The sequence below is a fragment of the Limanda limanda genome, chromosome 18 (genome assembly GCF_963576545.1).
Source record: "Limanda limanda chromosome 18, fLimLim1.1, whole genome shotgun sequence".
Lineage (NCBI taxonomy): Eukaryota > Metazoa > Chordata > Actinopteri > Pleuronectiformes > Pleuronectidae > Limanda > Limanda limanda.
The window spans coordinates 3,030,864-3,058,704 of NC_083653.1; the positions used below are offsets into that span (position 1 = coordinate 3,030,864).

The 27,841-nt window shown below is 42.9% G+C and overlaps 1 protein-coding gene across 1 annotated transcript; it reads right to left on the reverse strand.

Moving 5' to 3' along the window:
- Positions 1 to 26,675, reverse strand: ncoa1 (nuclear receptor coactivator 1). The gene is made up of 21 exons (XM_061091508.1): positions 26,582 to 26,675; positions 20,866 to 20,972; positions 17,307 to 17,473; positions 16,718 to 16,824; positions 16,369 to 16,546; positions 13,717 to 13,899; positions 13,497 to 13,589; positions 12,626 to 12,766; positions 11,455 to 11,602; positions 10,004 to 10,892; positions 9,616 to 9,837; positions 7,677 to 7,968; positions 7,100 to 7,267; positions 6,539 to 6,653; positions 5,943 to 6,111; positions 5,361 to 5,672; positions 4,645 to 4,740; positions 3,145 to 3,547; positions 2,338 to 2,506; positions 2,061 to 2,250; positions 1 to 1,195 (listed from the first exon to the last, which is right to left on the reverse strand). The coding sequence occupies exons 2-21, from the start codon at positions 20,952 to 20,954 to the stop codon at positions 1,013 to 1,015; spliced, it is 4,314 nt and encodes a 1,437-aa protein (XP_060947491.1). The 5' UTR covers positions 20,955 to 20,972; positions 26,582 to 26,675; the 3' UTR covers positions 1 to 1,012.
- Between the last annotated feature and the right edge of the window lie 1,166 nt (positions 26,676 to 27,841).

Below are 27,841 nucleotides of genomic sequence, written 5' to 3' on the forward strand. Positions count from 1 at the left end.
CATCCATCGATCCTTCCAGCCATCCATCGATCCTTCCATCCAACCCGGCTGTTGTCAAAGCTTGTTCTGATGATCGTGAAGATGATGAAGATGAAGATGATGACGGTGAGAGCAGATGGAGTTTTTTTTGTCATTTTTTTCTCTTTAAACAAAAAATAAAAACATTCAACCAAAGTAGAAACAGAGGATGTCATAGAATAATATGTAGAAGTAGAAGAAGAAGAAGAAGAAGAAGAAGCCGAGTTCAGGATCAGAACTCCGACTTCGACCAGGCACTGTAGCTGATAGAGAGAGACAGTCACAGAACCAGCTGGGACCGAGCTCCTATCCCACAATGCCTCAGAGGTCTGAAACCTTAACATTCCCACATCGCTGAGAGACAGGTAGAGGAGGAACAAAACAAAACAAAACGGAAATTAAAAAAATAAAAAGCCAGAGGTGCTGTTGTGTGGGATACTCCCTCACTTTTAAAAACGCTGAGCGCAACTGTACGCTGCAGCTCATGCTCCCAAGATGCATTGCTGCTGCTGCTGCTGCGCCGGAAACCCGACAGAAACCGTCCAATCAGAAGAAGAAGAACCCAAAAAACAAAATAATAAAAAAAAGGAGGCCGGCCCTGATTTAACAGTGACGACAACTTGGCAAATCTACAATGAAGTCGCAGTTTGTTTTCTTGGGTCAGGAAGCAGGAAGTAGGTCACCAAGGAATGAGCAGCAAGACAACACTGCCTTTAAATAGGCTGAGGCAGACAGACAGGTTGTCAGACAGATTAGACAGGCAGGTTCAGACACACTGCTGCTCCTTCTGACGCGTGAGTCGTTTCTTTAAGTACTGGGCGGCAAAAAGCAAACCAGCCCAGGATCAGCGCTCTGAGCCAACGCCGTCCAAACATCCATCCTTCCATCCTAGAGGTGAGACAGAGACAGCAATGGGTCTGGTGCACGGAGGAGGAGGCGTAGAAGTGAGAAGAAGAAGGGGAGCAGGAGAGCTGGAGGGGCGAGAGGGGGGGTGTCACTCGGTGAGCAACTGCTGGAGGAGGCTCTTCTGCTGCGCCTGGCTGCTCGCGGCGCCCGGCGGCCCCGGGCCCTTCTGGGAGGCGGCGGCGGCGGCGATGGCGCCCTGGGTCAGGTACGAGTCGCTGCCGACCAGGTTCACCGTGCACTGGACGTCGGCAAACACCTGAAGCTGCTGCACCTGCACGGAGAGAAACGTCAGGCAACTCAATACAAATGTAATAAAATCTAGACGAGCAACTGAAGGAAGGTTTTCACTCCCCAGAGCTAAAACCAATTTTTTTTATTAAACGCACTGTGGGATACAGAGGCAGGAAGTCATGGAACCTACGACCAACAGAAATTATAAACGTGACTCGTAAATGTATGTTCAAAAAGCAAATAATGAAACACTTGGGTACAGCATACTTGTGACACTAGATGGTGATGTACTGTACATAAATGTGTAGTATTCTCTTACATGGTTTGCAGTTTTTGCTTCTATGGAATTGGATATATCAGTGTTTTATATCATGACAAAGGTAAAATTGCATTACCTCTAAGTTCATTTTTGATATCTTTAATATAAAATTGTATGATTATTATTTTAATGTATTTTAACTTTTGATATTTGTAATTTAACGTATGTTTTAAATGTTTGATATTGGTATCGTAACGTATTTTTTAAATTGGTATCGTAACGTATGTTTTAAATGTTTGTTATTGGTATCGTAATGTATGTTTTAAATGTTTGATATTTGTAGTTTAACGTGTGTTTTAAATGCTTGATATTTTTAGTTTAACGTAACGTATGTTTTAAATGTTTGATATTTGTAGTTTAATGTATGTTTTAAATGTTTGATATTGGTATCGTAATGTATGTTTTAAATGTTTGATATCTGTATGTATGTCTTAAATGTGGACCCCACTAAAAGTAGCTCTATCTTAGGGTAGAGCTAATCGGGATCCTTCTAAATAAACAAACGTCTACGTCTAGACGGGCGTAGACTTAGCAGCCGTCCAGCAGAATGTCTCCTGGAAGGAAACTGATGAAACCAGCCACTGACCTGCTGGTCGCTGCACACGGAGCCCACGCTGCTGAGGTTACTGTTGCTCATGCCCACCGGCGTCCCCATCGGAGGTAACGAGCCGACGCCCCCCGAGCCCCCGGCCATGGACACGGTGATGCTCATGTTGTTGTAAACCCCCTGCTGGCCGAACGCCTGCGCTGCACTCTGTCCTGACTGACTGAACAGGCTGCAGAAGGGAAACGTTCAGTCGGTGAATTGTTACACGATGCGGCGTTCTGCCTCGGGGCTCGGAGGACGGCGTGCACTTCCTCACCTGTTGCTGCCGATCGCCGTCTGTTGCCAGCTCTTCATGTCTGGTGACTGGTAGCCAGGAGGAGGGGCTTGCTGAAGCAGAGGACTCTGGGAGGTGGAGTTTTGAGGTGACAACAACGGGCTGGTCGGGCTCATGTCAGGAGGGAAGGATGGATCTTGCTGGACCAAAGCTTTGGAAAGAAAGGAAAGGTTTAGAGAAAGCAGTAAGAAGCTCCATGGGTGTGATTCCAGGGAAAATATCATTTCTGAGTAGCAGCAAAAACTAAATCCATTGATTCGATCTTTCATTAAACGTCGGTGCAGCCACTGTTTGGACCAATAGGATGGGGTTGCTGGGGGATGTCAGGCCCTCATTGGCTGGTTGTGTTGGGGATCGGGGGTCAATGAGGAAGTGAAGGGTTGTTGATGTGTGCGAGTGACGGAGTAAGAGCGACATGTTCGTGTAGAGGATCATAAAAGGTACTAAACCACCAAGAAGTGTAAGCAGGGACGCTACAATAGCTTAAAAATACAAATTTTAGTTGGCGAAATATTAAAAAAAAAAGCAAGAGCAGGTCAAACTCGATGCGAACACAGATACTGAAGTTAATCTGTTAATCTCGCGACAAAAAAAATTGACGGCGTTAAAATGGGTTTGCGTTAACGCCGTTAATAACGCGTTTAACCGACAGAACTCATTTTAATAAAGCAGTAAAAAGCTCCATGGGTGTGATTGAGCTTTGAGTGAGTCCAGGGAAAAGATCATTTCTGTGTAGCAGCAAAACTAAATCCATTGATTCAATCTTTCATCCGTGGAACCTGAACTCACCGGATCCTCCAAACTGCTGAAACAGACTCTGCTGCAGCGAGGAGCCGACGCTGCTGCTGAACGGAGCCGGCACGCCGCCCATCAGCGCCGGGCCGCTCAGAGGAACCCGGGCGGACAGCTTGTTGTCCAGAGGGCTGAAGTGACTCGGTGAGGTAGGGGGGTTTCCCGGCATGGGGTTGAACCCCGGTGGGAAGCTGAACTGCTGCTGCTGCTGCTGCTGAGGCGGCGTGGGGGGGCCTTTCGGGACCCGGGCGGCTCCGACGGGTCCCACGGCTGCAGCCGGAGCGCCGGCCAGGTTCTGTCTCATCAGCATGACCTTCTGCTGGAAAAGCTGTCGCTGGCGGTGCTGGATGCTGTAGAGTTCCCTCTGACGCTGGGCCAACATCTGGGCGTTCAGAGGAGGCTGGGGGGGGGCAAAACAGATTCAGAAATAGGAAACTCTGTCTTCATTCACAAAGTCTTTCAAATCAAATTATCCACAAAGTGTACGGGGAATCTGCAAGTTTAGGAAAGTGTTTGAAGAATCACAGAAAGGAAAAGAGAACAACCTGATAATCTGGTTTAAATCACGTCATGTTTTCATTGTTTAAAGCTTCACCTTCAATTATTAAACTTAAATATCGCTCAGTCATTGTTGTGCATTTATTTACAGGCATGAGGACGACATTCACAAAAGTGGATAGTCTGACTTTTTTTTTTAAACGACTTCCTACCTTACTGCATTTAAACTGAACTACTATTATTCCTTATTAGTTAATTAGAACTTAAGGGTTATTAATTCTTCCAATGAACAACTTGCTGTGACTCACCTGTAGGGATGGGGGGAAAAATCGATTCAGTTACAAATCGTGATTCTTGTGAATGACGATTTTAAATCGCCATGCTGCCTCCCAAAATCGATTTTTTTAAAATTAAAAAACATATTTATTGGTTTATACGGGGGGGGGGGGGATATATGGGGGGAGCAACATCACCTCAGAGCATGTTGACCAGCTCTTGTTTTTACACAAGAATCTAAACATACCCAAGCACTAGCTTTGCATCGCCTACATGCAAACAACAATAGAATACTTTTTGTTTATTTCAAAGTTTATATTTTAAGTAAACTTTTATTCATTCTATTTAATTTACCTTTTATTTATTATTTAAAAGAAGCCTTAGTGGCTTACATTTCTTAATCTGTCAGTTTGTGTGCAGTTGACAGGGGCTGTACAATAATAGGGCACATTTTTATTTATTTTCTCTATCGGCTGCCCGGCAGTCGTTAAGTTAATGTTAATATTTGAAATAAAACTGGTAAAGCTCTAAGTGAATTGGACTGTGTTGTATTTGAAGGAATGATTCAACATTTTTCCATGGTCCAGTATTTAAAAAAAAAAAATAACCAAAAGAAATCCCAGGAAATTGTAATATCGAATCGCAATACTTACAGAATCGCAATACATATCGTATCGCCACCTAAGTATCGTGAGGTCCCTGCTGATTCCCGTCCCTACTCACCTGTGAGGGAATCTGAGGCGGTGGAACGCCCTGACGAACGCCCAGGTTCACATGTCCTGCAGGAAACGGATTAATGGCCGCCAGCCGGTTCTGCAGCTGAGACACAAAAACAAAAACATTGAGTAAATAATGAGACTATGACAGAGCGAAGGGAAGACGGTGGAATAAATAGATTAATGAAAAACTAAAACATCATTGGATGGATGGAGAAAGAAGAGAAGAGCGAAAACAAGGGTTGAATATTAGTGATGAGGGAGGAAATGATGAATCAATGCTGGCAGAATGAAATCAGAGGATTCATCAGGACTTATTGATTCAGACTAACACAGAGAAGAACAGGTCAATACTGTGTGAACGAAAATGTTGAGAAGTCGATCGACACGAGCAACGAGGACAAATGTGAGTGAAAGAGAACTGAGAAAAGAATGTGGGGAAATATAAGTGTTTAAATGAGCGAACAGTAAAAAAATCATTCAGTCTTCTAGCTTTTAAAGGTGTATTTATATAAATGTTGATAAATGTTCTCGGTTCCTTTTCAAATAATCAGTAAAGCTTCTGATCAGACTGGATATTTCACTGCAGAGTAGAGACAACGCACCAAAACATGAATAGTTCACACTGGAACTGTTGTAAAAGCATCAACAAGTATTAAAATCTTTCAAAATAAATATGTTATTGTGTTGATGAATTAAAATCCATGATCCCGGGCTCCTCACCTGCTGCGGGCCCTGGAGCCGCTGCTGCAGCTGCAGCCGGAGCTGGTTGGGGGGCAGCCGCAGCTGAGCGTCCATCCCCTGGGGTCTCGGCACGCCGGGCCTCACCATGCCCGCGCCCCCGGGGAAAGCCCCCCGAGGGGCTCCGAAGCCCAGACCCTGTGGCCCCCCGGTGGCCAGCTCGGGGGGGAACTGGGCCTGTGGAGCTGCTGTGAACTGGGAGGGGTAGCTGGGGAGTTTGGGGTCCAGGGACACTGGGGTGGCAGTGGGTTGCTGGGAGGGGAAGGTCTGAGGCAGAGGGTTGAAGCAGCCACCCTGGAAGGAGAATAAATCATATTAATCTTTTATATAAATATAATTATTCAGTCATTTGAGGTCATGAAAGTGTTTTTTTTTTGGTCAAATCCAGTTAAGTTGCTGCAAACGTTTCAGCTGAGAAACTGTTTTGTGTGTTTGGATTAATTTTAGCAGCAACGTACAATTAATGATGACTCACTGATGCTAAAAATAAGCACGTGAAGTAACTGCATTCCTCACTTCACCTGACCGCCCCCCCGCCCGGCTGCACCACACACACACACACACCTGTACGAGCTTGTCGATACCCAGGGCCTTGTCCAGCTCAGCCAGTTCGCTCTCGTCGGTTCCACTGAGGAAGGAGACCAGCTGCTCCAGCAGAGCCTTCTCGTCGTTCCGGCCTTCGGGGGCCGTCAGGGGTCCGAGGACTTCATCCAGCGTGCAGGGGACACACTGCCTGCTCACACAGACACACACACAAGTGAGCATCATCACCACAGTGTTGCTTAAAAGACAACTACAAAAATGCTCATGTTCAGGTTCATATTTGCTCGAAACATCGTGCAACAGGCTTCAAGGTAAGTTTTTACTCGGGTGGTGGGTGTGTCAGGTGTCGGCCAATCAGCAGCGACGTGTCTATAAACCCTGAAGTATTAAAAAGGCCAGATTGTCAAGTTCTCTCCAAACACATCCACTGAAGATGAGAGTCGAACATCAAGCGAATTTTGAAGAATTAAAACATGTTTTCAATCATTTATACTTGTGTCGTCTTCCTCTAAGATTTCCAACAATGGCCTTAATGTGAATGTGATGTAATAAGTACCTAACTTTGCACAACTTTCACAAAAACAACTATACAACACACAAAAGAAACAGATATTTACTCTTGCGGTGACGCTAGCGGAGCCTGTAGTAGAGATCCCAGACCATCGAAGGACAAAGTGTCGGACAGAGCCAGAGGCTGAAACTGAGAATCTCCCACGTCCATCTTGGTGAGGCCTGAAAAACAATTTAATACCGGTTCAAAATATATGATATCGTTTACTGGAATCAAAAATAACACAAGTACAATAAAGAACATTGAGTAAACCCCTGTTATATTTCCCCTTCGCATAAAACCAACTTAAAATGTGACTTGTGAAGCAGCTGATTGAGACGTCCAGCTCTCTGCAGTGACTCGTGTGTAGCCGAACGACTTGTAACACAACTCAGGATGAACACACCCAGGAGCAGCCGGGTATATGGTCAGGTGTGAGTCAAAGGGTTGAAACTACTCAACAAAGCTTTACTGCTACACAAGATGCAGCGTCAGGTTTCTGATCTTCTGTCTTTTTGTCATGTGACCAAACACGTTTCCCACAGATGTCATGAGATCATTTACTCATTTTCCCCGAGACTAATTGCGACTGTAACACAAACTGTCGACTCGTTATGGTGTTGTGTACCAGTGCTTGAGCTGAAGGGGTGGAGGACTTCTGCCTCTGGGAAGGGGCTGCTGTCCTTGGGGGTCTGGAAGGGGTCCCCCTGTCCCTGGGTGGGCATCTTGCTTGGAGTGGGGGGGCTGCAGAAATCGAACACCGACTGAGTCTGGAGGCTGCAGCCATCGCTGAGCCCTGAGGAAACAGACACAAGCACAAATATAAAATTATAAAACACTCATGCACTAAACTATGAATTCAAAAATAATAAAACCACCAAATATAAAAAGAGGCTGGTTCCATGTAGGGTTTGTTTACATTGCAATACCCCCTAACAGCCACTAGGGGGCATCTAGACAAACAATGTGAGGGCAAATTAATGAGTAAAAAGAGAAGGAGCCTCTAGATTCAACTGTTAGGACAATTATAATAAAAAAACAATTAAGATAAATAGAACAATTGTGTTTTTATGTAATATTTTGTTATTAATATTCAATAAAATGACTTTAAAATAAAAATACTGGCTCTGCACTTCTAAATCACAGCTTCCATACAATGTATTTGTAGGCAAACCAACACATTTCCTTCTCTCCGGGACATTTACCTCTGTTGGGAGTGCTGGGAGACTCTCTCTTCACATTGCGGGGGGTGCTGGCCTCGCCGGGCTGGAGCTGGGGGGGGGACTGCAGTTTGAGCTGGGGTGAGGGCGACTGGAGCTGGGGAATCGACTTGGGCTGGGACAGGGGGGACTGGAGCTGGGCCTGGGGTCCCGGGGACTGGAGCTGGGGGCTCCCGGGGGTGGTCGGACCCTCGCCGCCCTGCTTGTTCCCACCCGGGCCTCTCAGGCCAGGCAGCAGCTGGCTGAGAGAGTCCATGTCAAGAGGGCCATCGGACATCTGAGAATACAGCAAAAAACAAAATGAACATATATGGAGATGGGGAGGACGGGGCGAGAAGAGAGGGGGATTGAAGGATGAATGGTGTGATGGAATGAAAGAGTGAAGAATTAAAGAATAACGGGTGGGGAAAAAAAGCGTGACAGACAATCAGTGAAAGAGAGACGGGGAGAGACAAAAGGTCAAAGGCCAGCGAGCTTCAAAGGCTGCAGCTGGTAGCCGAGTCCACAGCGGAGACAAAGTCCAAGAAAATAAACATACAACTTGATTTACAACGGCTGTCGGGCGACGGCCAAGGGAAGGAAGCAAAGCTGAGCGGAGGAGAAGTGCTGCGTTTAATTCTGAAATATTCTTTTTGACACCGGGCTTGTGTGAATTCTGAAAGCAACAGTGGCATGCAGGCCTGATCGATCCCATGTGGGCGGACACATGTTGGGATTACTGGGCCGTTACACTTCAGGTTTTGGTTTCGTGTCTGTCCGACTGGGACGGAGACAGAGACGCAGCCTGGAGGAGGGTGTGTCCCGTCTACTGGTCTTTCACAGCTGCTAGTTTATCGATTATAGGGACGATACACACATTAAAGATCAACTTTACACCAGTTTCTTGATTTCTCTAAAAACCCAGGTCAACTAAAAACAATCCCAGAGCTGAAACCAATGTTCTTAAACGCACTGTGGGATACAGAGGCAGGAAGTCATGGAACCTACGACCAACAGAAATTATAAACGTGACACGTAAATGTATGTTCAAAAAGCAAATAATGAAACACTTGGGTACAACATACTTGAGATACTAGATGGTGATGTACTGTACATAAATGTGTAGTATTCTCTTACATGGTTTGCAGTTTTCGCTTCTATGGAATTGGATATATCAGTGTTTTATATCATTCATGACAAAGGTAAAATTGCATAACCACTAAGTTAATTTTTGATATCTGTAATGTCAAATTGTATGATCATTATTTGAATGTATTTTTACTTTTGATATTTGTAATGTAACGTATGTTTTAAATGTTTGATATTGGTATCGTAATGTATGTTTTAAATGTTTTATATTGGTATTGTAACGTATGTTTTAAATGTTTGATATTGGTATCGTAATGTATGTTTAAAATGTTTGATATTGGTATCGTAATGTATGTTTAAAATGTTTGATATTGGTATCGTAATGTATGTTTTAAATGTTTGATATTGGTATCGTAATGTATGTTTTAAATGTTTGATATTGGTATCTCAATGTATGTTTTAAATGTTTGATATTGGTATCGTAACGTATTTTTAAAATGTTTGATACTGGTATCTTAACGTATGTTTTAAATGTTTGATATTGGTATCGTAATGTATGTTTTAAATGTTTGATATTTGTAATTTAACGTTTGTTTTAAATGTTTGATATTGGTATCGTGACGTATGTTTTAAATGTTTGATATTGGTATCGTAATGTATGTTTTAAATGTTTGATATTGGTATTGTAATGTATGTTTCAAATGTTTGATATCTGTATGTATGTTTTAAATGTGGACCCCACTAAAAGTAGCTCTGTCTTAAAGGTAGAGCCAATGGGGATCCTTCTAAATAAATCTAAATAAATCAAATCAAATCTTGTTGTTAAGCGTGAAGCGATGAACGTCCATGTGAATACCGTGGAGTCTCTGCTGTCCCGGCGGCTGTCCCTCCGGTTCTCTCCGACCGGGCCGGGCTTGGGGCTGCCGCACGCCGGGCTGCCGGACGCCGCTGCAGGTTTGGATGCCGCGGCAGACGAGCCCGTGCAGAGCGGCGGCCCATCGACGCTCACTCTCTTCTCCACCTTCACCCTGACGGTCTGCAGGCTGAGGGCGGAGGGAGGAGGCAGGTCGCCCAAGTCCTGCAGAAAACAACGGTTATTAGTTCTCAGGGGTTAAATAATATCGATATAACACGGCAGATGCTGGTATATTCAAATTTGGGGGAGTTTAAATTCTTTATTTGAGTCCACTTACTGTCACCAAACTGTCAAAATATCTTAAAATGTGGGTGTATGTACTGGTCACCTTCTCGTCTGTATCCAGGAGGAAGCGGAGCAGCTGGTGGTCCTGCGGCTCCGTGGATCTGGAGCTGGATTTGGACGAAGCGCTAAGTGCTGGACAGGCGGGCGCCTCCCTCTTGATGTCGCCTTCGTTCTTGTTGGGTCCGTCCTCGGCGGCGGCGGCGGAGGAGGCGGAGTCGCTGGGACTCGTGTCCTGGAGCAGCCGGTGGAGAATCTTGTGTCGCTCGGTGAGAGTGCTGTGTGAGGCAGGGCACTGAGGGGGAGGAGCCGGGTTCGGAGGATGAGGTGATGAGGTGCTGTTGTTTTTGTTGTTGTTAGATTCCACCGCCGTCCCGTTGACATTCAGGAGCAGGTTGGGTCTGGGGGTCCCCAGCTGTGAGGCGGAAGGAAGGGGGGCTTTAACAGAGTCCTCTCCCCGGCCTTCTCCTCCTTCCGGGTGTTTTACTGACGCGGGCTGGGTGGAGGAGCCGGTGGGGGTGCTGGCTTGTCTCTGGGGGACAGGGGAGGACAGGGAGAAAGACCCTGGCGACCCACAGCTGAGGCCTGGCGTGGAGGGAGAGAAGGGGTTCCCCGGGACCCGAGGGCTCCCCCCCGACCCAGGGCCGGCCCGTGGCATCCTGGGCGACATGAACGAGGTAGGGGCGGCTGTGAGTGGGCTGCTCAGAGGAGAGGGACACGTCCGACAGGGCGTCACGTAGCCCGGGGGCGTGGCCGGGCCGTGTCCGTGGGAGGAGGCGTTGCTGTTGTTGTTGGGGTGAAGGCCTGAGGAGGCGAGGGCGGAGCCTTGGGTGGAGTTGCTGCCGGGAGGAAGGGTCGGGGAGCGGGAGGGCGTCTGGGCAAGGCTGCCAAGGGTCGGTGTAGTGTTTTCCTGAGAGCTAGCAGTGTTGTGTTCCCTGGGAGAAACCAGGAAAATCAAAAGGTGACCACGAGACAGAAGAGGAACAAACACATTTGATCCTGTGTCTGTCTTCATGACAATTACTGGTTTGATTTAGAGTCTGAATTTCACAGAGGTAGAAGTTCTTGTGTCATTCTAGTTGAAATAAACGTCCGTTAGAGGAAAGAAAAAAGGTTTTGGCCTCCAAAGTTCTACATAGAATCCAATCATTTAATATCTTATTTCATTTTTTACCTGACACAGCAGGGATAATAGTAAAGATCATTTTTAATACTTCACAAGTTACTAATTTGATTCGTAATATAACTTCAAGGATGAGTGATTGACAAAATCACATTAAGGTTTCCTTTTAAAGCCCATCTCTAAGTACAGTTCATGTGCAATGTGTTTTTTCTTTCTCTGTTTTTATTATTTTTTGAGCCATTTACAAAAGTTTCATCCGCAGCTGTGGCCTTGTGACAATGAAGATGATAAACGTGTCATCACATCACGACAGGATATCGTTTTCTATCGTTCTTAAAACACAAACCCGTGTGTCTACATTCGCAGTAACGCACCTGTCAATAGTGTGAAAGCCCATGATGAAAGGCTGAACATCAGGGTTGGGGGGGCAGAAGAACTTGCAGCGAGTCTGAGCGCTGAGTGGGCTTCCGTCACTTAACGAGAAATGGTACAGCGGGCTGATGGCGCTGCCGTGGGTCATCACTGTTGGGAACAAAGACACACAAACAAAGACAGACAGACACACACAGTGTTTAGACATTGTGTTCATGTCACATTCAGACTTTAAGATCTGAGACTCTTCAGCAGCGAGTCGTGGCAGCTGCTCCATAATAAACTCCCTCTGCTGAAGAGGTTATGTTTTGTCTACGTTTGTTTGCAGGATTTTGTGGAGCGATGGAGCACGAAGAACCCATTCAATTCTATCGGGCGGGGGGGGTGTTCAGGGTTAGACTGATCCATGAGTGTGAGCATTTTGGTGCAGATCCAAATAAAAATCCAGATATAGGGAATTTAAATGTGGATTCATAAGGAGACTAGAGGCCAAACTAAACATTTTTTCAAAGACGTTTTATCGAATGATTACTTAAAAAACAAAGACAGCAGATGAACACAAATAAGTTCTAAACTCTTTATTTAATATTCAGTATCCTGACTTTAATGCAAATTAATGAGTAAAAAGAGAAAAGAGCCTCTAGATTCAACTGTTACAACAATTATAATAGAAAACAATTAAGATAAATAGAAAAATTGTGTTTTTATGTAATATTTTGTTATTCAATATAATGACTTTAAAAGAAAAATACTGGCTCTGCACTTCTAAACCACGGCAAAAAATAAATAAATAATTGAACTATTGCTGCTCTATTTTTCTTGAGCTTGAGTTGTATATATATATATATTTTTTTGATATATACATTTTATTTTCTATTTTAAATTTTGATATTCTATTTTATACTATTTCTATTTTATTTTTTACTTTGCTAGAAGAGAGCCTGTGACTCAAGCATTTCATTGCCAGCGACTGCTTAATGTTATTGTTGTGCATTTAATAATAAAAATCTTGAATCTTGAATTAAGTAGAGAATTGTTATTGAAGCGCATCATTGCATTTAATCTATTCTAATGGTACTGAAGCTGAAGCTCTGGTAACCATGGCGAAGCCGGCAGAGGCGGGGCCAGTGGTTTCTCAGAGCGTTGTTTGAACAATCCATCGTGGCCGCTCACCCTCGTGCAGCAGCTTCTTGGCGTGGGAGGGCTCTTTGCCCTGCGGCTGGAAGAAAGCGTAGATGCACTTCCTGACCAGGTCCTCCCAGCCGGGCCGGCCCGTCGCCCGCAAGGCGCTCGTTTCTATGGAGATGATCTTCCCTGGAGGTGACGCACAAACACACAAAGAGAAGTCAAACCAGGAACTCAGACTTTTTTGGGTTGTTCTCTGTGATTCTCATAAGACAGATACAGAGGGATTCATGCAGGCTGGTTTAATGCACCACCCGGCAGACATGTTAAGTGTCACAAATCAAACACACCTGATGGAATGTGGATTGATCAGGTGCATGCTGGGTCTGGCTTAACGCTAAAATACAGAAGGTGGGACTGAGATGTTCACTTCTAGCTGTTCAGTTCAATTTCTTATTTTATCTGAGTACATTTTTACCAGAGTGATATTACTTTTACTTGAGTCGTTTTCTTATAAGTAAAGGTATATCTATATTTTCAAATCTTATCTCATGTACAACTGACTTCTCCTGCAGTGGTTGTGACTGTTAGTTGACTTAACCATAGTATTTTATTGAATTGTCAAAAATGGTTGTTTATGACCTTTTCCCTTGAATTACTGTATATATATATATGCATATTAATTTCATTCTTATTTATTTATTTTTTCTTTCAATGTATTAACTCTTCATTGTAACATCGGCACCATTGTAAATGAGGGTCTTATTCCTCAATGTGTTTTCCGAGGCTTAAATAAATAATCAATCAATATTTCCTATAAGCAACACTGATCAAAAACTATAAACAAGTCAAAAAGCTTCTGGTTCAATAGTGTAAAAGTGCAAATAGTGTGTGTGTGTGTGTGTCTCTGTGTGTGTACCTGTGGGGTCCTGCTTGGTGATGAAGGACTCACTGTTGACGGGCTGAGCTCGAGGTATTCGACAGGCGATACAGATCAAGCAGCTCTGCAGGTCTGAGCAAACAAAACGAACACGAGTGGTGAAAACGTATCAGAACTGCAGAGAGAAGGTTTCTGATGAGGTTAATGAGACGTTGTGGAGGAAGAAGAGAGCTCGTGAACTTGTTGTGTGAACTCGTACCATCTCCCTCCTCCTGCTGCTTGGCCTGCGGCTGGGACACGGTGAAGCACTGCATGATCTCGTACTGCTGCCGCGCCTCCAGGTTCTCAGAGTCCACCTCGTCCGGCGGCCTCTTCAGCATGCGACAGTTAAAGGTGTGGCTGTTCCTCCGGCTGGTTTCCTGTGGCCACGGCACACCGTTCACTGGAGGGCAAGAAACAAGCATTAGAAGTCAAGTATTGAGTTTCTACCAGTTCAGAAACCGTCATTATCACACTTCTCCCTGGTAGATAACTTGTCATCCGCAGAATTGTAAGATAGAGTGTGAACAGTATTACAGAGGGTAAGCACAATAAGTACACCAACCTTTCCAATAAACAAATGTTGTTGCTTATAATTATTACTAGTAGTGACATCTGTAGAGGCGTGAGTATTACCAGTAGCTAAATCTGCATTCTTTATCAAGATGGCACAGCCTAGACATTGACAGACAACCCATTGCGTGAGTACTTTAACTTTTAATACTTAAAGTAAATTTAAAAGTAAGTACTTTTTACTTTTACTGAAGTAGGATTGTTGATGTAGTACTTTCCCTGGGTACTTGTACTTTTACTTTAGTACTAAACTTCAGTACTTCCTCCACCGCTGCACTTCTGATCAGAGGGAGGAGACTGGGTTTCTCTCCCTCATCATTTAAATTGGAAGCAAATTAAGAAAAGACTCTTGAATAACCAGAATGAACCTGTGTTTATGCTCATAAGAGTTTACAAGTGTTTGGAACAAGTGTTTTCTCACTTTACAATCACTAACAATCACAAATAGAGGCTGAGTGAATCAATAAAACACAAACAACACAAACACAACAACAAACTCTCGGTAAGCACCTTAAATAACGTGACTGCAGGAACCACTGGAAGAAGAATAATCTGAGTGAAGTTCACTGATGTGGAAGAAATTTAAATTGTTTTCAAGTTTCTCTGTGAGCGCAGATTTCAGAGGGGTGGGGTGGGGGGGTGGGGTGTGTGGGGGGGCGATCGGGGGGGGACAAAGGACAGCTGTAGCGACTGGTGCAGAATTAACAGGGATTACAAGATCAACAGAAAACTGCGCAACCTTGTCGCCCGCTGCACGCCGCTATCGCTTGTCCTTATACGACCCCACCCCCCCGACCCCCCACCCAGGCACCCCCCCCACCCCTCCGCTCTTTACTATAATCTCTCCTCAAGGTTGGAGCCACAGATTGAACCAACATTATTGCAGTGAACAAAGTCATTGTTTCATTGTTTCCTCTCTTCCCTCGCCGCTCTGACTCTTTCCTCTCGGACTGATTTCCCAGCGTCGCCTGAACCACTTAAAACCGTGTTAATTAAAAATGTTCATGGTCCATCCTCCCACCTTTCCTCTCAGCTATTCAAACTCTCCTTAGCGACAGTATTTTCCATCAATAAACTAAGTTAATTATCTGGAATTAGGGACTTTACACAGAATTCTGCTGCCAAAGAACTTCTTCTCCTCCTCCGCTTCACAGCCTCTTTAAGAGGTTTCATTGGCATGGAAACTGTCACATTTGAGGATTTAATGTTGTCAAAGCGACGCACAAATCTGAATTGTTGACTCCCGCTTCAAAACCTGTGAATATTGTGTATTTATTTCTTCTACGATACTGACTTACACATCAAATTATACTGGATTTATCTTTAATTCGATTATTATCAACTACTAAATACTTATCAACTATCTAAATGTCATTTTTAACATAAACACATAAGAGAACTAAATATTTTCAATTAAAAAGGTTTGACTCTGATACAAACAAACAAAGAGAACGAGTAGAACTGACTTAAAGTGGTTTAATGTTGTCAAAGCGACGCACAAATCAGAATTGTTGTTGAATATTGTGTTTATATTTCTTCTATGACACTAAATTAAACATAAAATTACACAGGATTTATCTTTAATCCGATTATTATCAACTACTAAAAAATTATCAACTATCTAAATGTCATTTTTAACATAAACACATAAGAGAACTAAATATTTTCAATAAAAAAAGGTTTCACCCGGACACAAACAAACAAAGAGAACGAGTAGAACTGACTTAAAGTGGTTTATTGTTCTCAAAGCGACGCAGAAATCTGAATTGTTGACTCTCGCTTCAAAACCTGTGAATATTGTGTATACATTTCTTCTACGATACTAAATTAAACATCAAATTACACTGGATTTATCTTTAATTCGATTATTATCAACTATCTAAATGTTTCATTGTTTCCTCTCTTCCCTCGCCGCTCTGACGCTTTCCTCTCGGACTGATTTCCCAGCGTCGCCTGAACCACTTAAAACAGTGTTAATTAAAAAATGTTCATGGTCCATCCTCCCACCTTTCCTCACAGCTATTCAAACTCTCCTTAGCGACAGTATTTTCCATCAATAAACTCAGTGAATTATCTGGAATTAGGGACTTTACACAGATTTCTGCTGCCAAAGAACTTCTTCTCCTCCTCCGCTTCACAGCCTCTTTAAGAGGTTTCATTGGCATGGAAACTGTCACATTTGAGGATACTGAAAATGTAATTGCTAAGTATGTTTTAAAAAATAATAGCCGCTGGCGTCCGGAGCCAAATCACGTGTGGCGTTCAAACCCACGCCCCCCCCGCCCGCTCACTCACTCACCGAGGCTTTTGGGCAGCAGATTCCGCACAAATTCGTTGTGGTCTCCCACGTGCAGGATGTTGTAGACACTGGAGGTCATCAGCTCCTCCTGGGTGTACCCGAGGTAACTCGTCACGTTCTCAGAGACGAAGACGATGCGGCCCTCCCGGTTGACCACGAAGAAGAACCCGTCAAGGGCCTGGAGGAGAGAGAGAGAGAGAGAAGAAGGAAGTTAGACTGTGTGGGTTTGAGCTGGAGTAAAAGAAAAAGTGTCAGCAGCAGTAGTAGTGAGGATGATTTGCTGTCTGTGTGTGTGTGTGTGTGTGTGTGTGTGTCTGTGTGTGTGTGTGTGCGTGTGTCTGCTCTTCACCTCTAGCAGCAAGGGCCCCAGTGCCTCTTTCTCCACCAGCCCCTGGCTACTGGAGGAGATGTCGCTCTTCTGCACTTCGTCATCTGGGGACAGAAGAGCTGCTTTCTCTGCCGGGAAGAAAACAACAAAACACAAATAAGACCTAAAAAAAAAACATTAATCGCTCACATCACATCTGAAGCTGCAGCTCTAAGTCGTGAAGTCACTTTTAAAACTTTGAGACTTGAACCACAGAGACATAAAAACGTGCCCTACAAACAAGGAATGTGTTTTCAGAATTGTATTTATGAACCAAACACGGTAGATGTGAAAACACCCTCAGGCGTTCCATATATAAATATTGTGTTTTATATATATATATATATGTATATACACTCTGTATTCAGTGAGAGTCAACTCTTTATATTTATAGAAATGACATTTCGATATATATGTTTGTTGTTTTTTGTCAGAAGTGGAAGAGGAGACGTCGTTGGGAAGATACACAGTCTAATTTTATTAGTTTCAGCAATTGTCAACTCACACAGTACATGGTTGTAACAAGTGTGTGTGTGTGTGTGTGTGTGTCTGCGTGTGTGTCTTCGCTCACCCAGCTCACGCCGTTTGATCTGCTGGATCTGGTCCACCGTGCTCTTGAGGATGTGGCACTTGTCGGGCTTCACGCTGAGGCTTGCGATGTCGCCCATGTTGGACGACAGCAGCTCCGCCAGCTCCTCGATGTAGCGGCACTCCAGCTCCCGCCTCCTCTTCTCCAGGCTGCACACACACACACAAACACACACACACAAGGCCCACGTGAGGAGGTGACATGAGTTTCAACATGTTTGACACACTCGTAATAAAGCGATTTGAGAAGTGACTGAAGGGCTTCGTGCTTCTGTCTTTGCAGAGGATGTAACGTGCGGACGTGGTCGTGCACGCCGCTAAAAGAATGTGGTCGTACACGGCTCGGATCTCAGTTCTTCCTCAAAGCGCCTCGGGTGCTTTCACATTAAGTACTTAGAGCTGTCCACTTGTGAATGGATGACTGTGCAGGTGTGAACACGGCTGTGGAGGCAAAAACAGAACGAGTAGAACTGACTTAAAGTGGTTTAATGTTCTTGAAGCGACGCACAAATCAGAATTGTTGACTCCCGCTTCAAAACCTGTGAATATTGTGTATATAATTCTTCTATGATACTAAATTAAACATCAAATTACACTGGATTTATCTTTAATTCGATTATTATCAACTACTAAATAATTATCAACTATCTAAATGTCACTTTTAACATAAACACATAAGAGAACTAAATATTTTCAATAAAAAAAGGTTTGACCCTGATACAAACAAACAAAGAGAACGAGTAGAACTGACTTAACGTGGTTTAATGTTGTCATAGTGACGCACAAATCAGAATTGTTGACTCTCGCTTCAAAACCTGAGAATATTGTGTATATATTTATCCTATGATACTAAATTAAACATCAAATTACACTGGATTTATCTTTAATTCGATTATTATCAACTATCTAAATGTCATTTTTAACATAAACATATAAGAGAACTAAATATTTTCAATAAAAAAGGTTTGACCCTGATACAAAAAAACAAAGAGAACGAGCATAACTAAATTAACGTGGTTTAACGTTCTCAAAGCGACGCACAAATCTGAATTGTTGACTCTCGCTTCAAAACCTGTGAATATTGTGTTTATATTTCTTCTATGATACTAAATTAAACATCAAATTACACTGGATTTATCTTTAATTTGATTTTTATCAACTACTAAATAATTATCAACTATCTAAATGTCATTTTTAACAAACACATAAGAGAACTAAATATTTTCAATAAAAAAGGTTTGACCCTGATACAAAAAAACAAAGAGAGAGAATGAGTAGAACTGACTTAACGTGGTTTAATGTTGTCAAAGCGACGCATAAATCTGAACTGTTGACTCCCGCTTCAAAACCTGTGAATACATTTCTTCTATGATACTAAATTAAACATCAAATTACACTGGATTTATCTTTAATTCGATTATTATCAATTACTTAAATGCAATTTTTAACATAAACACATAAGAGAACAAAATATTTCCAATGAGAAAAGTTTGAGCCTGGTACAAACAAACAGGTAGGTTGTGTAATGCATGTTATTGCTGTGGCCTTTCACCCCCCGGCCTGTTGTTTGTTTTCATATTATGTAAAACTCTCATACATTAGTGTAGAGTTGAACGCTGGTGCAACATAAGTTCAATCCGTCCTTAACTCAAGCCTCTTTGCCTTGTGCTTTATCCTTGTTCTCCAGTTGCAATAATATACTTCCAGAGCGACGAGTTGCAGCAAGGTATGTGGTAAACATGGGGAAAAAAAGAAAAAGAGATGTGTGTATATGCAAGTGTGTGTGAGAGTGTGTGTGTGTGTGAGACGACAACAGCAAAAGTAGGTCAGTGCATTGGCCGGCCAGAACACACAGGCGTGGTAACCGAGCGAGCGAGGGAGGGAGAGGGAGGAGGGAGAGACGCTGCTGTGTGTGAATGTGCTGGTCAGTAGCTGCTGGAGAAACGCTAACTGGCCTGTTACATCAGCTTACATCACTTATTTTGCCCCTTTTTGACTCACAAACACACACAAACACACACAGGACAGTGAGTACATTCACTGTTTGGTCACTGCATGTCCCGTTTTGACCTTTGACCCAAACTGCAGCTGAGTCTGACCTTCACCACACAGCGTGTTCCACAGACTCACAACTGTTTACACAGAAAACAACTTTCTGACTCTTGTTCCTCTTATTTAAATCGTTCTGTGTAACGATTCAACGTAAAGGAGGTCAGGACATTCTCCGGAGTTTCTGTCTTTCACATATTTCCAGGAGATTGTCCGAGTCAGACTCGTTACCAACACCTGGAAAATCCCAGGAGCTCATCAACACCTTCAGGTCTTATCACCACAAGCTGACATCTTCTTCTTTGTCTCCTACGTGTATTTTGTTTTAGTTTTTTTCCAGTTTTGCGTCTGTTGCGTGTTAGAAATGTCTTGAACCCAATGATGCTTCCTTTCTGGAAGGGGATAAAGAGCGAGATAGATACAGTTTTGGGAATTAATATACTATTCACCCCAAGTCAGTTTCTTTTCGATCCAACTCCTGAAGGCATGTACACAAGATGACTGCTAGGAAAATGGTGACAATAAAATGGTTGAATCCACAGCCACCTACAGTGGAAACAGAAGCTGAGGGAGGTGTATGGAATGGAGGCTTTAACTGCTCTATTACAATTAAGGTCTGATGTTTTTGTGAGGAGGTGGGAACCTATTGCAGGATACCTCTCTAACTGAGGGGAATCCTGTGGTACGATGGAATGTCTTAACTGTCCACATATTTCTTTATTATTTTTTCACTAATCAGTCTGTCATATATAATTTGTGATGTTGTCAAGGAATGTTTGTGTTTCTCTTCAATAAAGTTCTAAAAAAAAAAAAGAAATGTCTTGAACACATCTTCTCACTGTGAATTCTCTGGACATATTCCTGCTAAAATAATCTGAAAGGACAAACTGGAATCTAAAACCGTTCGATTCCCTGATTAAATGCTTTAAAATGTTCATTGTTATGTTAGTTTGTAATCAGGCTTTTTCTTTGGACTGTCGCGTCAGACCAGATGAGATGAAACTTTATTGATCAACATAACTGGGAAAATTCCGATAAAAGTTAAAAAGACGAGATCAAAACCTGACATCTGACTGAACAGAGTCAAATCTGAGGATTGCAGCTGAAACTGTGGAACTGAAATAACCTGATAAATAAGTTAATGACGTCATCGAATCCAATTTGCATCCTCAGCCAGTTTCAGCGTTCGATCTGTTTGCACGTCGGCTCAACGGGACATTTCATAGACTTTGTATGAGTCTGATTTATATCCATCTTTACTAAATCTGACATTTGCTTTCACACACGATTCCTCCAGGTGAAGTTATGAAAAGTTGAGTGAAAGCTGCCTCTGTCTCTCTCAGCGCAGAGAAGACGCAGGAGGACACTTGTCTCTCGTTCTCAGCGTACCCACGGTCCATTAATATCAAAGCACATCCCTCCTGCTAGGAATTTAATTGCACTGTATACTTCTGCTTATGAATGTGGTGTCACCGACGTGGTTGTGTCTTTACCTTTGCCCTGATGTGTCGCATGGCGAGCCCTTCCTCTTGCGTGACTCCGGCGTGGCAGGGTCCAGGGGGCTTTCCCCTACTGCACTCATCTTTCAGCTTCAACTGACCTGAGAGAGAGGAAACACATGATAAAGAGACGGGTCAGAAACCAAATAAAGAAAAACCACAACGACCCTTGCTCTTGTTTTTTTTCCTGTCAGGATAATCTCTGTTATTTCGAGTGAAAATCTGTGTTTTTCTTCGAGTACCTTCAGAGAAACCGCAGGGTGTTGTTTCCAGACACAATCATCTGTTACATAAGAGCAGCTACGGCCACACACACAAGGTATATTTGTATATTGTCGTGGCATAACGCCGGTGGTAAGGTTCACACAGTGCATGAACTTCAGCGTCGGGTCACAGTTCAGTTTGTTTTTAGAACAGCCGAGGAAAAACAAGAACAAGATGACAGGAGGAGATATTTGCATATGGTCGTTCTCCAAAACACAAACAAATAAGCATCCAAATACATAAGGAAAGCGGATGTCTGAAGAATGTAGAGATAAAATGACAAGTCGACAATTTGTCATCAATAACGACGACAATAAAATATTTGGGTTTTGAACCACAGCTCAGAAACGAATCAACGTCCTGTTTATGTTTCTCAGATTCTACATATATTCTTTCTGTGATATAGATCTGAAGCATTATATGTAGATACCTCCCTAATATTTTGTCTTGTAGATCTTGGACTTGCCTCTTCAGTCTGAATTTTTCATTCACTCGATCCTGCAGATTCAGGGGTGAGTAACCATGGCAACAGGGAACGCTGGCAACATTTGATGAGGCATACCGTGTGCATTTATCAGTGAACCTGCACGATTAATTTAACCAAACATTAAAGTTTAAAAGCCTTTTAATTTATCAGGCGTTAGGGTTTTAAATCCAAAGCAATAAATCAAACAAAGAAGATGAAACTGAAGGAAACGGAAGCATGTGAAGAGATGTAAGTTGCAATCCATGAATAAATGTAATATAACTTCAAAGTATATGTATTTTGTCGTGTTTTGCCAAGTTATTTGATTTCAGAACAGAAAAAAGTCAATAACCTCCAGATCAACTGATTGTTTCCGCTCTGATGTGACACTTGTGAGCAGAGGAGAAAGTTTCCATCTCTTCACAATGACCTTGGCGCCCGTGTGCCTGATCGTTTATGATTGTTGACAAGCCCAAGTAATGCGTGCACTTTATATTCCTTTATATTCTTGGCAATAAGTCAACAGGGGTGTAATTTATTGTCAGCATGAATATAAACTACACTGCAGTTACATTTAATGATTTACCGAGAACCCAGTGGACACCCTGCACTCTGCCAGGCTCTATGCAGATGATTTTATTTATATTAACTCACGTATATTAACACGTTGTCTAACAAACAGCCGAAGCGCCGAGGGAAGCCGGGTGCGTGTGGTCATCAGTCGACAAGCCATCAACAACCACCGTTATATTTTTGGTCTCTCCTGTTTCCCCACCATTATGATTATGTGTCATATAGCAGCAGCTCCTCCCACCTGATAAGTGTTTATGATTAATATTGTTATACTTGCTAGCCGGCTTTTCATCCACATCATAACAATGTCAGCAGGTTCCTTTTGATTCTGATGCACCGGTTCACGTCTCTGCTCATCTTGTTTGTTGCTGCTCGAACATCGTTACTAGAATAATAATCTGATTATTTTGATTATCAATCTGCATCGTTATCTTCTACATCAATCTTTTTGCCGATAAGATGTTTGAAAATAGTGGAAAAGGGACATTCAAAGGAAATGCTTTGCCATCGTGGAAGTCAATAATAATAATAGTTTCCAGTTTGATTCACTTTGATTTAATTGTATCTGCATAGCAATAAATCACAACACATATTATCTCAAGGAAGTTCATGTAGTAAAGTCAACCCTGACAATAGTTTATTTGGATCTGCACTCACACAAAGCCGGGCGAAAACACAATTGGCGGAAGTAACCAACGACATCTACATCTTCAGCCAGGTAGCATAAAACAATACGCTTTCTAAATAAACAAATCTCTGCCGTTAAATTGGCCTGAAATGAACTTTTCGCATGACGACTCAATGTGGGCAACTCGGGGATATTTAACACATGACAGCGTTCACAGTTTGCTCTTATTGTAACATCTGAGGGGGGGGGGGGGGTGGGGGTGAAGGCAGGACAGTGTAAATGTGAGAGGAGAGAGAAAAGAGAGCAAGACTGACAACTCATTATGATCCATTATTAATACGACTAAAGTAAATACAACCTCTAACCGGATCATACTCTATTATTTAAGCTAATTTCAGTAATATATGCACACGCCTCCCCCCCCCCCCTCTCTGTGCTCTACTGACTTGGTACAGTCCATGAGAAGCTCAGTCACTGTTGCTAAGGCCCCTCCCCCCCCCCCCCCGTGGAATATAGGACATGACCAGGGAATGTATAGAGCTTCTGTCAAACAAGGCCACGGTGCAGCCATCTTCTCACGTGCTGCACGAGACGTGTGCACGAGACGTGTGCACGAGACGTGTGCACGAGACGTGTGCACGAGACGTGTGCACGAGACGTGTGCACGGCCTTGTGTTCGCTGCAGCACGTTTCACTGAGCTGCAGCGTGAAGACACAACTGCATGGAGGAGATTTCATTGTTAATCAGTAAATAAACTATAAGAGGCAAACAGCTGCTTTCAGACATGCAAAAGAATTTCTCCCGAACTTAGAATAGAAAGATCTTATCGTCACGGCGATTGTCCGATCATGTTTATGTCTGGAAAACGCCTTGTGTCACTTTACTCGACAAATCAACAAAGCAATCGCAATAATTGTTTACAAAAATATGTTCTTTACCAAAACAAGGTCTGATTATTGATTATGTGTCGTCTCTTCAATTTAAAAGAGGCCGAGATGTGATTTAGTATTGAAATAAATGTCGTGACCTTCACTTTGAGCAGAGCACAGTGATTTAATTTGCTAAATTTAAGAGACGGCTGCAATATTACTTTACAAAAGCTAATAAATATTACCCGGCCTGCAAGCATCATCATGCCCAGCTAACTTTATTACGATGCACATGAAGAAGGCTTCATCTGCGTAGAAGAGCTTGAATAATAAATCAATAAAAACATGGATACAGAGTCAAAGATTAAGTCTCGGTTAGTTTTTGCAGATGAGCCACGTTAAATCCATTTCCTTCCTCCCACAAATCTGCAGATAAGTTATAAGCGGGACAAAGAAAACTAATTTACCAACAACTAAAACCACAGAGAAATCGGGTGGATGCACCTGGAAAGTAGTTATTACGTGTGGCATGTTCATCTGACCCATATTTTTCAAACTGCAGTCACATGTAAACATGGCTGAAGATGCCGGGAATCGAACCTGTCGGAGCAAACTGACCGGAAAATCTGCTGCACGGAAAAAACAACAATAGAACTGACAAAAGTAATAAGGTTTTTAAAATACCTCAACAGTTTACTGACAGTGACAGCTGGTTTCCTGGTGAGTCGCTTTGTTTATTATTTTAATTACTCGTAATCATTCCTCATATCATTTGATGTTAATGATCTCCTGTGCTTAGTTCTCTTCTGTTGCGGTTTCCTTTTGTTCCCTCGGGGTTCGCCCTGATCTGTTTCACTTGTTATGATTATAGGTTTGGCTGCGATTATTTATATTGTGTCGTATAATAATAAACTTTATTTATGTAGCATCCTTATTACAAGAAATGCAGCTCAAAGTGCTGTATGAAATGTTACGGTCAATCAACTGTGACACACAAACAATAAAACTAAAGTCACCGAGTTAAAGGACTGGTGAACAGTAGTTTGTGTGTAATGCTGCTAAATAACACAAAGAAATGGAAACACAACCTCCTTGTTGCAGGTATTCACATTTAAGAAGCTGGTTTCCATGTGTTCGCTTCAAAATGAATTAATAGATTCAGCACTTCACTTGATTTTCAATGAAATCATCTCTAAAGTCTCTAAACTTTCCTCCATCAAGGAGGTTATGTTTCCAAAGGAAGGATGGGGAATAGGCCAAGGAAGAAATAATTCACTTTTGTGTTTTTGTGAATTTATCAAGAAATAATGCAGAGATCTTCTTGGTACAATTAAAAATCTGACATATCTATAAGGAGGTGAAAGATGGTGCAGAACTGGATTATGATCTGGATGCATCTGATCTCAGCTGGTGGGATTGGCGGAGATATGGGTTTCTACAAGTGCCGTTCTAGTTTACTGGAATTAAAAGAAACCAACCATCGAAGCGTAAAAGACGAGAAATGCATGTATGCATGATTTGTGGTAAACATGACAGAAACAGAAGCAGCCTGTGGTCCTTTAAGAGTCCCGGCTCCTGGACTGAATGCCCTGTTAAGTCTCAGTCCATTGTTTCCCACCATCTGTGTAGACCCAGATCCAGGATGTTTACCGAGAGTGAGAAATAACCTTGGACTCGGCTCAGTTCCACCGACGCTACTACAGCTGAGTGTATGGAATACATAGCGTGGAGCCGTCTGCAGAGCCGAGCTGCAGCCGGAGGACTGCGTGCTGCACTAACACACTTCTCTCATCCGTGCAACAATGGGAGCAGAAAACCCAGATCTAGTGTAAGGACGCACGAGGGAAATGGTACGAGCGAATCATACAATATGCATAACCCAAATGTTAAAACAAATTCTATTATAGGCCATGAAAAGGGAGCCGCCCCCCTTCTATGCACATAAAACATTTACATTCCATTCTTAATCCTTAAAATGGCGACACAATACTTTAAGAAGATCCACATTTATTAGAATAGCATCCACCTCCGAACGTGTCCTCTGCCAGACAGATAACCCCCACGTGAATATTCATCGCTTATTGAACGCCACCGGTCTCCGCTGCGTAAATTTGCCTCGTTGTAATCTGTGAGCGAGTGTGTGTGTGTGTGTGTGTGTGTGTGTGTGTGTGTGTGTGTGTGTGTGTGTGTGTGTGTGTGTCCTCATTTCAACTCCAGAGGCGCCATGGGAGGCTGATGGGAAACCTGCTGGGGCCCTGGATCTCAGAGCACATGGTGCAGGAGAATAATGCAGAGAGAGAGAAAGAGAGAGAGCGGTGAGGAGGAGGAGGAGGAGGGGGTGTTATCTTCCTGGTGCTTTTCCTCCAAACTATCTTTTAAGCATGAACTAACCGGCCTTTTTTATAATTAAACTGACGTGCCGGAGAAGTCTGCACGGAGACAGTGGCTTTCACAGATTCAGCCAACCGAGCGTGCGGCGTAAATGAGAACACACACACACAGCTGCTCCCTCAGGTTCCAGAGGCAGGAAAGTGTCTCTTATTCAAGAGATCTTAAAATGCACAAAGGAAAAAAAAAAGGGTTTGGTTTTGTATTAACAATTTGTTTTATAAATCAATGTATGCACCGGCACATCATTTGTAAACGTCCATCCTACCGACATGGCCTTCAGCCTCAGGTAGAAACTCATTTACACACATTCCCCAATCGATATGACAGATTATTCCAGGGATATTCAGAGGGAATCGACCCTGAATAATAAGCAGGGGTGTTTGCAGAACGTGCCACAGGCTGCGACACTGTATTCACCTGGGAGACGTACTGCAGCACACACACACACACACACACACACACACACACACACACAGACACACACAGACAGACACACAACGCTGAGCGGCTGCACTCACTTGATCTAGGGCTCCAGTGGGTGAGTCATGTGGTGTCTGTGGTGGCCTTGTCCAGGGCTCTGAGCAAAGCTTAGAAGAGGAAGGGGAGCCTGGAGGGGGGGGTGAGGTCAGTGGTGGTCTCAGAGTCGAGATGATGGAGCTGCTGCTGGTGGTGCTGCTGGTGCTGCTGGTGAGGTTATGGCTCCACAGCCACTCTGTCGCAAGGCACCATCCCCGGTGCAGGGGTGGGGGGGCCTGTTGGCCTCAGACTGGAAAGACAAAGAAAACGATATGAATATTAAGTACTGTAGGTTTTTCATTCAATATCATGAATCCTGGTTTAAAATATATGAAGAATCGATCTGAAGACAACAGGGTCACCATCCGGAAAATAACCAGGCACGTTGGGAGTGTCCTCGTATGATAATGATATTTCATAGCAGAGGTGGGAATTGGCAAAAATGTGACGATTCAATAGTATTGCGATTCTGCGATATATTGCGATACTGCAAGTATTGCGATTCGATTCTGCGATATATTGCGATTCATGTCCCCCATATTATTCAAAGGCATTACAAAAAATGAGGAAAATAAGACTGCTCAACTAACTCCAAATGTCACATTTAATTCTGTGAACAACATTGTCTTCTACACATTAACTGAAGTGCAAAAACTTTGTCCTTGAACATTCAGGACACAGGACCTTTGTAATTATTTTCTGAATAGGAGACCTCTCACATGAACACTGAGCTCAATCATATAAATAAGAGTAACCTCCAGCTTCAATCAAATTGAGATCTGCAAGGTCATGACCCAAAATGTTAAATTCATTTGGGAATATTGGCATTTTTGTTCAGAAAAAGCAGTTGGTCAACCTGCTCAGATGTTAAAGTTCCTCTGGGCCGTTACTATATCTCCTGCAGTGGAGAACATCCTTTCCACATACACACTAGGTATCTTTTAAACTCTGAAACTCTCCTTGTCATGCTTTGCCAGCCAGGGGCTGTTACATATATAATTGTAAATAAATATAAAAAAATAATAATAATTTATTTTTTTTATTAAATATTGCAATACTTTGTGCTACAGTATCGATATAATCGTGGGCGCAAAATATCGCGATACTGAACAGAAGCGATTTTTTTCCCCACCACTATTTCATAGCTTCCTCTAGTTCAAATATTTCTGTCAATAAAACCTTAAAGCGAAGACTTGCGGACGTAAAAATGCAAACATAACATTACATTACATTTCATTACATTTCATTACATTTCATTTAGC

Bases quoted from the DNA above. Each gene is read 5' to 3' on its own strand.
- ncoa1 (XM_061091508.1), bottom strand. From the start codon at position 20,954: ATGAGTGCAGTAGGGGAAAGCCCCCTGGACCCTGCCACGCCGGAGTCA. The intron at 6,112-6,538 runs GTAAATATCTGT...CTGTGTGAGCAG, and splicing joins CCGCTAGCGTCACCGCAAGA to GCAGTGTGTCCCCTGCACGC. The intron at 1,196-2,060 runs GTCAGTGGCTGG...CTCTCCGTGCAG, and splicing joins CCGTGTGCAGCGACCAGCAG to GTGCAGCAGCTTCAGGTGTT.